Here is a 14,496-nt window from a genome sequence, read left to right as displayed (position 1 = left end):
ACTACCGTAAGAAATTACCGAAAAACTTCTTCTTCTTCTACTACTTCTTCCGCTTCTTCTACTTCACTCTAGTTTCTTCAACTTCAAAGTGCAAAAATTGCACCTTCTTGAAGTAGAAGAAAAGTGTTGCTGTCTGTTCTTCGGTCCTGTTTTTATTTTTGTGTAAACTGTTTTCTTTGTTGAAGGAAATGTAGAAAAGTCACAAAGTAAAAAAAATGGTGGAAACGGCAAAATTGCACCTACTTTATAATTATGTACTTTTCTACTACTTCTTCTACTTCAAGAAAGAACCTACCGTAGAAAACTTACCAAAAGAACTACTTCTTCTACTGCTTCTTTTATTTCTTCTTCTAATTCAATCTACTTTTCTCTAACTTCAAGAAGATGCAAAAACTGCACCATCTTGAAGAAGTAGAAAAGTGTTGTTGTCCGTTCTTCGGTCCTGTTTTTATTTCGTGTTAACTGTTTTCTTGGTTGAAGAAAATTTAAAATTGTCACGAAGTAAAAAAAATAGATAAAATGATGGAAACAGTTTTAAGCCAACCAAGGGAATTCAAACTGTATTTTCTTATGCAAACTATACCTGTCTTCCTGGTGATCGCCCCCTCCTGACTATGTTCTAGAGTACTAACTGGTTTCACCGCCTTTTTGACTTGCTGATAGACCTATTTTGCCAGTTTTTAGGGAACTTACCAGTTTATGTGATGTGATATGCCAGTTTACGTGAACTTACCATATGAATCTCCTACTAATACCTTAACTAACGGTAAAAGATTAAAGATTCTCTACAAAAATGTTGTTCGTAAAAACACCCTAACTATGTGCAATCTTTATCATCAGGTGTGCCCACTTGCCTTTAGGCCAAAAAATCAAACGCTCTTGCGAGCATCTGAAAACCAACTGACTGACTGTAAAAATACTCAAGCATACGTCATCTGTTGCGTAGCCCTACGGCACTGTTTTCACATTGTAATTGGCTGAGTGTTAGGGACATATCACCTGTTGTATAAAATAAGATGATATTTAGATTCCGGTATATTCCCTGAGCAAAACCTGAATATCAACCAAGCATTGGAAACAATAGCCGCTATCTCAGTTTTTATTTTTGAGAATCCGTACCAGATTCAACCGAATGGGGGGAAGGGGACGTCCCTATTATCTTAATATCAGAGCATTCAATAGAAAAGGTTGTCAAATCCTAACAAAAAATAGTGATAAGATTTAATTTACCAGTTATGCTTTTATTAACGGAGGGGACGACGAAAGGGACTAAAAAATATGTTATCAACACACTTAGCAGAAGGGGGCATAAGATACGAGCGAAAATTTTGCATAAGTAAAAGAAAATGTTTTAAAAACATATTATCAGAATAATAATCTGTCGATTCTCGTGATCTGTCAGAAGTAATAGCTGAATTGTTATTTCGGTAAGGTACAGATTCGGAGATGAAGAAGTGCAACTGTGATATCTTTCGTCAAGACATATTTCAGAAGAGGAGGTCAGGTCTCAACCAGAACCGCGGTGACCAAGAGCTACTGTTATGATTGTGCTTTTTTGGAGTCAGGACTTTTTCTTTCGTTGGTATTCCTCAGATACTCATGGAACTACTCTAGGATACTTTTAGGAACCAAACCTGGTGGAAACTAAGATCCTTAGTGGTGTGTTCTGTATACTCTGCACCAGGTCAGACCTTTGCGGAAACGAGAGTAGAGGTACGGTTATAAAAATACCTTTATGAGTCTGATTGCTAGACTGGGCGGGGGAAATTCATTCAGCGAAATTGATGAACAAATACAATTATAATATAGAATAATTTGCTCGATCCGACCTATTTAAGGGATGTGCTACGTTCTAGTAACCAGGATCCATACTATAGTGCCCCGGTATTGCAAATAAAATTGATAGAGCTAGAGCTTTTGTTAGCCAATAGGACTTTTAGTTCAACAATAAGGTTTAACTCCAATCCGACATACTATTTGTTTTTTGCTCGACCACTGTAACCTGTGGGTCATAGTTGCATCTGTATTTCTTGGGACTCTAGCACCACACATCCAGCTCCCGCTCTCGTTTGGGCAAAAACAGCTTCATGGTTTTGAATAGCAGAGAGGCTAATTTGACCAGATCGGTGATAGTAAACATTTCAGAAAATTCAATAATAAGATTCAGTGCTAGTGCTGGTTTAACACGACAGCCGTCTTGTTTTGGTGTTTGTTTATGTGCTTTAATATGTTCTAAGTTTAATTTTGAATGGAGTCAAACAAATGTGCTTCTAAGGAAAGGATTTTCGTGAGATTTTAACCTTATTTTTAGAGAAAATCTTTGTGGCCGAATAAAGCTAAGAGTCGTTCAATTTTTTGACGCTAAAATTTCTAAATTACAAGAAGCGGAGATGATCTGAAGATATTCAGCCAAACTTGGCTGAAACTTGGTTGAATGAAATATAATAACAGGTGACTTAGTCGCACTTATTTAATGCTGAAACACGGTGTTTGGGGAGGGGTACAGAAAACTAAGCCTCCAGATAAATTTGCTGGATGGAAGCCAAATATAGTTTGGAGTAAGAGGTGATGTCCTCAATTCTGGGTTCTGGTGTTTGTTAATGTAATCTAATGATGTGCTATGCTGATGTGCTTCAGCTGTGGTTTCTAGTTAATGTGCTTTGTTGTAGTAAATTTGTCATTTGGAGGTGATGCTTTTGGTGAAATGACGGTGGTCCCGAAAGTCTTAGGAATCCTTATCCTTTTCTTTTTTATTAGATATCCTGTTCTTTTGTTAGATTTGTAAGGATTAAATGTCCTTTTATTTTGTATTAGTCCTTATTTTATAATATCTTAGGAATCCTTATCCTTTTCTTTTTTATTAGATATTCTGTTCTTTTGCTAAATTTTTAAGGATTAGATGTCCTTTTCTTTTGTATTAGTCCTTATTTTAGAGAAGATCCTTGTGACTATATCAAGTTAAGACGCTAAGACCTCTAGATTATAAGAAGTGGACCTTTTGAGAATGGCTTGTGAACGGCCAATTTGCTTGTCTTTGATATCATTTTACTAATCAATAGCTTTCTCAGCAATAACAATGATTTTTCAACTCTAGGTATGACACAAAGAGACGAAAAGGGTGGACCTTTGACGATGCATTTGAGGATTCGCCGGAATGGGAGAATCCGGAGTCAATGTCAATTCTAGCCAAAAGCCTAGGAATAGTTTCTACTGGATCCCTTAAAGAAACCTATACCCATATGATGGGATTGAGGTAAGTAACTACTGCTACTACTACTAACCTGCGGAGTCACTATCAGACTATATGAGAATATATATATATATATATATATATATATATATATATATATATATATATATATATATATATATATATATATATATATATATATATATATATATATATATATATATATATATCATGAAAAGAGAAATCACCAATGCTACAGCACAAACACAAAAAAAAAAAAAAAAAAAAAAAGAGACAGAAGGAGAAAAGAAAGACTGATTTCCTAAATTAGTGATTAATATAGACACGCACTTGAATGAGGCCTTAACCCTACTCATCCATACAATCACATAGGTCAAACAGCATAGCCACACACAATCAACCATAAAGAATAATCCATGGACAGGCAGTCATGTCGTCAATAAGTATAAGTCGTCATTTACCAAACAATAGAAAAAATAATATAGACAAATAATTCAGAGGCAACACCCAACATAAGGGCTCATCAGGAGAATACACTGGCCTATATAGGGTTTCGCCACTCTAAATTCTCTACCCAGCACAGTGTTGTGGCTACCACAGAATATCCATGGCATCCCCACGTCAGGTATCACCCCCAAAATACATGTCTATGAAAAAAAAAAAAACAGCAAATGTAAAACAACCAAGTAAAACCAAAACAAGCTTATCCTGTTAATATATCCCTCCCTTTAGCATCAATAGGTAAACTAAATATTATAAATTTTACCAAATCACAAATATTAACACATTGCAAAAAACCTGGATGAACTAAACAATTATAGAATTCATCATTACCATGTGGCTAATTTTTTAGAACATCCGCTCAATTAGAAACACAATTCAAAATAAATGGCGCTGTGACAACATTTCTCGAACCTCCGATATATATATATATATATATATATATATATATATATATATATATATATATATATATATATATATATATATATATATATATATATATTTATATATGTATAAATATTTATATATATATATTTATATATATATATATATATATATATATATATATATATATATATATATATATATATATATATATATATATATATATATATATATATTTATATATATTATGTAATGAATTGCGTTTTTATAATATGTTGAAAATACATATATTTTAGTATAATATAGTCAGTATCAGACTAAATTAGAATATATATATATATATATATATATATATATATATATATATATATATATATATATATATATATATTCTCCGAAGTTTCTATGACCATGAGGTGGAGATGGGGACGAGGAAGGGGCAGGTGCCCCTCCTATGCGGAATAAATTTTGCTCATTTTAGGGTTTAATGTTACTCTTTACTTTCATAATAACAGCGTAGACTAGAAATTTTTTGCGGGAATCAAGAAGGATTAAATATTAGCTTCTAATGCCCGCTGAAAAAAAAATAGACCCCCCCCCAAGCAAAAGTCCTGGATACTGCGTTTGGGATCATCTATTAATTTCTACCTCCGCTCTCCCCTCGTCTCTCCATTCTGTATTTATCTGAAGGTTCAATGAGAGTTGGGGTGTTTTGGCATTAGGATTCACTCTTTGAAACATCTTCCTCCCTCCCTAACTACAAAAGAATAAAGAACCCCATTGTAGAAGTCTATGGCCTTGTAGGCAAACGTTTGAAATTGTGTTTTTTTTTTTGCCAAAGAACGATCGTGGATAAAACAACAGCAAGCAAAGAACAGGGAATTTACCCAAGACAAAACCTTAAAAATATTTCGTCTGTATATTCACGAGCCGTCCACAGTAAACTATGTATATAAACTATAAAGCTTATAATAAAGTGAGATCTTTAAAACTAAAATTGAAAAATTAAAACAGTCCCAAGCTCGTTGGTAGCTCACGTCATATCTTGGTTATGCCTGGGCTTGATTTGAAAAATGATCAGTAAGTAAATTAAAAAAAAAAAATTCAACTAAAAGTAAGAAGTAATATTAAAACTTAAAACAAACAGAAATTATTCTGTATATGAGGGGGACACTCTCTCCCCAAAGTCTTACTCTTTATGCTAAAGTTGGACTCTTTATCTAAATTCTTTAAAACGATAATTTTTAATCTTTAAATCTTCGGACTTTTCTAAACAAAATGGCTATCTCAAAATACCAGTCGGACGCGTTTGAGGAAAAAAGTGTGGCGGGTGGCTTGTTGCCCCCCAATCACTTCTGAATTTTAAAAAGGGCAATAAAACTTTTAATTTGCAATCGTTGGAGCCCCCTTTGAAGTTTACACGACCACCCATTCCATATGAAGCGCCTCTGGAAAAAGATAAATAAATATTAATACATTAAACCTTGTGACCCTTTACTATAGGCAATGTTATAGGATTGCCTCTGACTTGAACAGATGAGTATAACTTTTAATTTCCCTTCTAATGAACATCCTGAACCCTCCAGGGGGAATATGGCGGATTTTTCGCGGGGGGTAAACGCCGGCTCCCATAAAATTCATCAATGAATCTCTTCTTAGAAGAGAAAATCCGCTTCCTTGCAATATTAAAGAGTTAATCTCTCTCTCTCTCTCTCTCTCTCTCTCTCTCTCTCTCTCTCTCTCTCTCTCTCTCTCTCTCTCTCTCTCTCTCTCTCTCTCTCTCTCTCTCTCTCTCTCTCTCTCTCTCTCTCTCTCTCTCTCTCTCTCTCTCTCTCTCTCTTCCTCTCTCTCTCTCTCTCTCTCCTAGGTTAATGAACTTAGTAAGATAATAGTTCTTACTAGGCCCTTAACATTCTTTAGGAGTACATGTAACCAATTTGATTTCATACATCGAATAAAAAAGAAAATAAATAAAATAAAAGTAAGCAAACCGAATTTTTTTAATTTTAAGGTTTTTTTGTGATTTTTTGTGTTCAAATTTTGTTAATAAATGAAAATAGTGCTAATAAGTGAAAATTTTCTTTAAATTCGGCCTAAAAATTTTAGACAGGGAGGAGGGTGCTAACCGAGATTTCGCTCCGGGTGCAGTAGGCTATAAATGCCACTGGGTTAAGGCCGTGATTAAGTGAACTTGAAAATATCGAGCTTCAAAATTGAAGTGAGGTTAGCCTTCTGTCTTTTAATTCTCTAGAGACCGTTGGTTGTCAAAACTTCAAATAGCACCAATTATCAAGTCTTGTCATAGGTTTTGATTGACAGCTTCCTTTGGTGAGATGTTTCAGCCGAGAAATAGTAATATATTTGGTTGGGTAAAAATAAAATTTTATTATTTAAAGTAAAATAAAAATTTTAAATTTTAAGATTTAAATTTTTTTTTAAAATCCTTTTTTTTTAATTTTTTACTTAAAATTTAAGTAAAAATAAATTTTATTAGTTAAAGATATACGCAACTTACAAATTAGCTTACGTAAAGAAACTTCTGTATTCTCATACTTTTATTGCATATATGAGGGGGTTCACCCCCTCGTCAGTACCTCACTCTTCACGCTAAAGCTTAAATTTTGTCCCAATTTCTTAAGAATGACCCCTGAATAACAAAAGCCGTAGAATAAATAGTTGAAATTTCTAAAAATACTTTAACGTAAAGAGCGAGGTATTAGGAGGTGAGCCCCTCATATGCGTAATAATTTCTGTTCCTTTTAACAGAAATTATTATGGAATATTTACAGGAATTAATATTTACAAGAAAATAATAACAGGGATATTCTGTTCCTTTCAGTTGAAAAACTTTGCCATATTTATTTTTTCATTGTTTTTTTTTTAAATAATGCTAGAAAATCCTGCGCTCCCTTCATTGAAATTTTCTTCCCCGATGACAAATTCCTCCGTGAAAAGTTCCCCCAACATATCCCCCTCTTCTCAACCCCTGCCCCCAACCAAATGAAAACGCCCCAGAAAACGTCTGTACACTTCCCAATAATCATTACTATATGTAAGCACTGGTCAGTGTTAGTAACCTGTAGCCCCTCCCACGGGGACTGTGGGGGAGTAGGTCATCCCAAACGGCATAGTTGTAAGGATTGTCGACTACGCTGAATAAAATGGCTATCTCAGAATTTTGATCCGGTGACTTTGGGAAAATAATTAGAGTGCGACGGGGGCCTAGGCGCCCTCCGATTTTTTTGGTCACTTAAAAAGGGCACTAGAACTTTTCATTTCCGTTAGAATGAACCCTATCGCAACATTCTAGGACCACTGGGTCGATAAGATCACCCCTGGAAAAAAACAACAAAAAAAATAAAATAAAATAAACACGTATCCGTGATCTGCCTTCTGACAAAAAATACAAAATTCCACATTTTTAAACAGTTCGTGGTAACGAACTGTAGTAAGGAGCGACTAGGCTCAGTTGTAACGAAACTCTAAAAAAATGGAATTTTGATACCAATAGTTATATCAAAAGAATGGCATTTTAATGCTGATTTTAAATATATAAGTTTCATCAAGAATAGTCTTACCCATCAAAAATTACGAGCCTGAAAATATTTGCCTCATTTTAGAAAATAGGGGGAAACACCCCCTAAAAGTCATACGATCTTAACGAAAATCACACCATCTGATTCAGCGTAACAGAGAACCTTGTTGTAGAAGTTTCAAGCCCCAATCTATAAAAATGTGGAATTTCGCATTTTGTGCCAGAAGACAAATCACGGATGCGTCTTTATTTGTTTTGTTTTTTTTCCAGGGGTGATGGGAAATTGGAGGGCACCTAGGCTCCCTCCCACGGTCATTTTTCCCCAAAGTTACCGGATCAAAATTCTGAGATAGCCATTTTATTCACCATAGTCGAAAAACCCAATAACTATGTCTTTGGGGACGACTTGCTCCCCCGCAGTCCCCGTGGGAGGGGCTGCAAGTTACAATCTTTGACCTGTGTGTACATATAGTAATGGTTACTAAGAAATGTACAGGTGTTTTCAGGGGGATTTTTTTGGTTTGGGGGGGGGGATATTTGAGGGGAGATGGTTACCGGGGAGGATTTTTCCATGAGGAACTTCTCATGGGGGAAGAGACTTTCAATGGAGGGGGTGCAGGATTTTCTAGCATTATTTTTAAAAAAAAAACAAAGAAAAAATAAACATGAAAAGTTTTTTTTTCTACTGAAAGTGAGAAGCAGCATTAAAACTTAAAACGAACAGAAATTATTACGCATATAAGGGGTCTACCTCCTCGTAATACCTCGCTCTTTACGCTAAAGCATTTTTAGTGATTTCAACTATTTATTCTACGGCCTTTGTGATTCAGGGGTCATTCTTAACGAATTGGGACAAAATTTAAGCTTTATTATCAAGAGCGAGGTATCAACGAGGGGTGAGCCCCCTCATATACGCGATAAAAATATACGAATATTGAAGTTCGCTACGTAATTTAATTCGTAAGTTACGTATATTTTTTACTTACGAAGACGTTCGTAAAAATAATAAGTAAATGATGCCTTTTTAAGTAATCAAAAATAGGAGGGCAACTAGGCCTCCTCCCTCGCTCCTTTTTTCTCAAAATCTTCCGATGAAAACTGTGAAAAAGCCATTTAGCCTCAAAAAATTAATATGCAAATTTCGTTTTAATTATTTATATGTGGAGAGCCAAGATCAAACCGTGCATTAATTCACAGACGTCCAGAAATAAAAAAAAAAAAAAAAGTTTGTTTAAATGAAAGTAAGGAGCGACATTAAAACTTAAAACGAACAGAAATTACTCCGTATATGAAAGGGGCTTTTCTTCCTCAACGCCCCACTCTTTACGCTAAAGCTTGACTCTTTCTCTTAACTCTACATTTTAAAACAGTAAAAAACTTTAGCGTAAAAAGCGGGGCGTTGAAGAGAAAAAGCCCCTTTCATATACGGAGTAATTTCTGATCGTTTTAAGTTTTAATGTCGCTCCTTACTTTCACTTAAAAAAACTTGTTTTTTTTTTTGTTTAATTCTAGATAGGAGCTTGAAACTACAGTAGGATTCTCTGATACGCTGAATCTGGTGGTGTAAATTTCGTTAAGGTTCTATGATTTTTACGGGTTGTTTCCTCCTCACCTGTGCTTCCAAACTTAAGTCTCTAGATCGTGCACGAAAAATGCAGGATCAAAAATCCATCGGCAATCCTTCAATTCGTCGCAATCCAAGTTTCTACCACCAGTCACGATCCGGTAGGGCAATGGGGAAGAAGCTACGGGTTCTGCTCCGCCTCAAGGTTTGTCGCTTGACCTAAATCTCTTGACTTGTCTAGTTCTTCAGCGTACCGCATTATTAGGTATTTTGGATATTTACATCTACCAAGCTCCAAATACTTTTTACAAAGGCGCTGTCTATGTGTGGTAACACTTTTAAGATGTATACCTCGCTTTGATTTAATTTTCCCCATGATTTCGGCTTTGTTTGCACAACTTTACTGAAGGCTCCTGACTATTTCTCATTTCTAGGTTTCTTCATTGCATTGAAATAATTTATGAAAATTTCACACTCTATTAACAAGCAGCTGATTATACCAGCTTGTCATTTTGGTCTCTTGGGGGTATTATCGGCGATCTGAAACGATTCTTTCTGGCAACCGACTTGTAAAAATTTCAGGTAGCTGAAAATATTCTAGGGGACTGTTAGAAAACAGGAAAATAAATCGAAAAATGGTTCCAATCATCTTACAGGTTATTGTCTTCTGCTCATGATAGTACCGATTTGCGAAAAAGACCTAGACATTTTCTAAGATTTCTAAGCAATTAGAGAAAATAGAGCAAAATCCTTTCAAACATTTTGTAGCATCTTCAAGAAGCTATGGCCTGATATTAAAAGCGGCATCTTCCGCCAATGAATACTTGAGTACTTTTTAAAAATAAATTTTCAATTTAACATGGGATTTTCGAGTTCCATCAGTTCACTTAATCACGGCCTTAAGTAAAAATTATCATTATCAGTTATTTGTTTGTTTTGGTGCAATAGCGCATGACTTCATTCTCCATTAAATAAAAAAAATATTTTGTTAAAAAATTTAATCACATAATTTAAATTAGTGATGTCGAATGGGTCCCACTTTAAGAAGGTATGAGGACCGCATTATGTGTTTTTTTTATTTGATTGTTTTTTTTGTTAATCTTTTGGTTCCTCAACAGTGTTATTCCTAGAGGGGAGAAATTATGATTAATAGGATTTTTTTTTTGGATAATTTTACTGTAAGTGGGAATGTACTGATTTAATTTTATGATAAATGGAACTGAACTGAATAGAAAATAATGTTAATTTGTATTAAAAATGCTATGTCCAGAGAAAGAAATGGTGCTGACCTTGATTAATATTCCTAATTAATTTTTGCACAAAAACTGGTTTGATTAATTTTGCAATTATTACAAATGATCAATAATGACACAAAAGTCGAAGAGATAAAACGACACGTCGACTCTCTATACAGTATCTTGAGTTAGAATTATAAACATGTCCAATATGTCCTTTAGTCTTTTTGTTATGTTTTTTGAGAACGATGAATTCTGTATAAGTTGCCATATAAATGTCGCACGTTAATGTTTTTCTCTCTTCTTTTCCCTCTCCCTCTCACCCTATTACTTTACCTTTATCACGCGCTTAATGTCTTACATGTGATATATCTCCTATCTCTTCTTTTTTTTTCTATTATTTCCTTTTCAGTGCTATTTCGGCATCGGACATGCCCTCAAATGTAAGCTAGGCTCAAGCAGTCAAATGGGTTATTTCACATTTGGCTTTCAATGGGCTATATATTTTCAGTGCTGTCTCGCCACTGGATATGCCCTTAAAATTACACAAGGCTCAAGCAGTCAAATGGATTATTTCTCCTTTGGCTCCTAAAGAACTATTAATTTTTAGTGCTGTTTCGCCATGGATATACACCCAAATGTACGCAAGACTCAAACAGTAAAAGGGGCTATTTCACCCCTGGCTATTACTTTGGCTATATATTTTCAGTGCTGTCTCACCATTTGATTTGCCCTCAAATTCAAACAAAGCTCAAGCAGTCAAATGGACTATTTGTCCTTTGGCTCCTAAAGGACTATTAATTTTTAGTGCTGTTTCCCCATTGGATATGCACCCAAATGTACGCAAGGCTCAAGCAGTAAAATGGGCTATTCCACCCATGGCTATTATTTTGGCTGTATATTTTCAGTGCTGTTTCGCCATTGGATATGCCCCCAAACATACGCAAGGCTCTAGCAATAAAATGGGTTTTTCACCATTGGCTATTAATTACGCTATATTTTTTTAGTGCTGTTTCGCCATTAGGTATGTCCCTAAATGTACCCATGGTTCAAGCAGTAAAATGGGCTATTTTATTCTTGGCTATTAATTGGGCTATATATTTTCAGTGCTATTTCACCATTGGATATGGCTCCAAATCTGCGCAAGATTCAAGCAGTCAAATGGGCTCATAAACATGTCGCCGAAGGGATCGCGTATTTCAAGAAAGGCAACGAAACTGAAGCTTTTCAGTGTTTGAACAAAGCCTTGCAAATTGATCCTTGCAATGTTGAGGGGTCAGTGGCTCGAGGAGCATTGTAAGTTCTTTTTATTGTTAACAAATTGCTCGACAAACTTGTGAGTATAAAGTTGTGTTTGTAAAGTTATCTCTAAACCACATGGAGTTTCAATAAGCGACGTCCAACTTTATTCGGTGACAACTTTTCTAATTTGAGCCCTGTTTTCAGGCCACCCATATCCAACACGGAGTTTGACACGGATTTTGCAGGCTATCGTTTTAAGTACCGTGTTCAGCACGGACGAGTGTCTTTTCAGAACCCTTGTTCAACCATGCTATTCTAGAGCATTATGATTTTGAGGAACCTGTGTCCAATACGCTTGGAACCCATAAGATAAAAACGCTTTTAAGTTTTGATGCGTTCGACACGGAGAACCTGAAAACGGTTTTTGCTGAACCTGCTCAAAACACGCTTCAAACTCAGTACCTGAAAACACAAATTTGATAAATGGTACATGCGTGTAAGATGTGCAACGGTTACCTGTGCTCGTCGCCAAAGAAATTGGATCTTTCTCTTTGGACCTTTCTATTTTTTTTTAATATCGACTTTTCTTACTTCAACCTCTGCAAAATTAGGAATTATCTCGAATCCTCGACCCAGTTGAATGCTTCTAATTCTTAGGTCTGCTTACTTTTTGCTTAAAATTCAATTTAAAATTGCCTTAATTCGCCATACTTACTTTCAAACAGTTCGTGGTAACGAACTGTAAGTAAAGAGTGATGTGGCTCAATAGTAACCGAAAGATCTTTTTTTTTACCCGAAGAAAGATCACGGGTGCGTGTTTATTTGTTTTTTTCTCCATGGGTGATCAAATCGAACTATTGATCGTAGTAGACCGGAGGAGGGCTCATTAATCAAAAGTTCTAGTGCCTTTTTTAAGTGACAGAAAATATTGAAGGGCAGTTAGGCCCCCTGCTATGCGTATTTTTTTCCTCAAAATCAACTGGTAAAAATTTTGAGATTGCCATTTTGTTCAACATAGTTGAGAAATCTAATAATTGTCTTCGAGGAGGAATTAACCATCCACAGTCCCCAGGGGGAAGGGCCACAAGTTATGAGCTTCATCCATTGTTTGTATCTAGTATTAGTTATTGGGAAGTATATAGACGTTTTCTGGTTGGGAGGGGGGATGCGTCGGAGGATTTTTCCATAGAATATTTTTTCATGGGGGAAGGGAATTTTCCATGAAAGAGGAGCCGGATTTTTTTCTGTATTGTTTAAAAACGATCAGAAATTAAATAAGAAAAACAAGTTTTTTCAACGAACAGAAATCGTCATGTATATTAGGGGGTTCGCCCCTTAGTCAATAGCTCGCTCTTTACGCTAAAGTGTTTTTTAGTAGTTTCGAAAGAGCTATTTATTTTAACTTAAACGGCCTTTATGATGCAGGAGTCATTTTTAAAGAATTGGGACAAACTTCGAATTTTAAGTCCCTTACGTAAGTAACTTTGTTAAGTTACGTAAGTAAATAAGTTCCTAACGTTGCAACCAAAATTACAGAACTGTTGGACGGTATTTTTTACAAAAGGATTGAGTTACTTTCTTCCCGTTTCAGAGTTAACTTACCAAACAAAATAATGATTCCGCTTATTTATAGAGGAAAGATGTACTTAATTTCTGAAATCAGACGAAACACAAATCCTTACCCATATACAGGAACGCACTTCAGAAGCTCATAGATACTTTGCTACTGAGGTTGACACAGCAAACAAAATGCAGTAAGATGGAACGTGAAAATGGCTCATAAGTTGACACTATATTCGTAAACAACAATCACAAGCCAAAAAAAAAATCAAATTTTAAATTACAAAAAAATTAACATCATAATAAGAATCGTTTGCACAAAATTAAATACTAGATTTAATACTAGAGCAGAAAGACAAAAAAGAGAATGGTAAAGGCAAATGATCTAATAGCTAGTGTCAAGTGATTTTTGCTTAGGATTTCTTCTGTATGAACAAGAAAGTAAAGTGATGTTGCTTTTTTTCTTGTTTCTTTTTGAAAGTCCCTAAATAGCGCTTTTTCTATGCAAATTCCACATCAATATAAAATATGGCCGAAGCCCACCTTGGATTTTCTATCAGAAAAAACGACATAAATAACAATTTAATGACATCTAGTAAAAAGACGTGTTGCCTTTTTGCTAGATGTCTCGATATTTTGATTTTTGTAGTCTATGTCCTGTCACATTGTTCCAAAATTATTGTATAAATATTCACGTTTTCCGGCTTAAATAATTTAGCTTGTATTTTTCAATTATCAGTGTACACACAGAACAACAAAACTACACTTTGTGTGAGTGAGTTCAATAAAAGGGCTTGTGAAAAGTCTTGAGTTGTTAATTTTCTTCTTTAATATTGGCTAAATGTAAGCTGAATCAAACATTTCGTGGTAACAAACTGTAAGTAAGGAGTGACCCGGCTCAATAGTAACAGAACTGTAAAAAGCAATACCAATAGACATATCTAAAGACAAATAGACATACCAAAAGAATCGGCTTATTATTCTGATTCCAAATATATAAATTTCATTAAGTTTAGTCTTACCCATCAAAGGCTACGAGCCTTAGAAAATTTGTCGGATTTTTTAAAAAAGGGGGATATACCCTTTAAATAAATGAATTTTACTGAAAACCACACCACGAGATTCAGTGTATCAGAGAACCCTATTCTAGAGGTTTCAACCTCCTATCTGCAAACAAGTGTTATTTTTTTACCAAGAAATATCACGGAAATATCATCGGGACAGGAATATCGGGACAGGATCGGGAAATAACAAGTGTTAT

The 14,496-nt window shown here is 35.0% G+C and overlaps 1 protein-coding gene across 3 annotated transcripts in view; it reads left to right on the top strand.

The window, feature by feature from the left end:
* The window catches only part of LOC136036917 (tetratricopeptide repeat protein 14 homolog), a 116,042-nt gene that overhangs the window by 35,764 nt on the left and 65,782 nt on the right, over positions 1-14,496 (top strand). For all 3 annotated transcript variants that reach the window (XM_065719295.1, XM_065719297.1, XM_065719296.1), the window contains 2 exons: positions 3,095-3,253; positions 11,541-11,729. In XM_065719295.1, coding sequence (XP_065575367.1) covers positions 3,095-3,253; positions 11,541-11,729 — 348 coding nt within the window. The remainder of the gene's footprint in view (positions 1-3,094; positions 3,254-11,540; positions 11,730-14,496) is intronic.

The sequence above is a fragment of the Artemia franciscana genome, chromosome 16 (genome assembly GCF_032884065.1).
Source record: "Artemia franciscana chromosome 16, ASM3288406v1, whole genome shotgun sequence".
Classification (NCBI taxonomy): Eukaryota; Metazoa; Arthropoda; class Branchiopoda; order Anostraca; family Artemiidae; genus Artemia; species Artemia franciscana.
The sequence above is the reverse complement of the archived record's forward strand: the minus strand, read 5'-3'. Positions and strand labels throughout refer to the sequence as shown.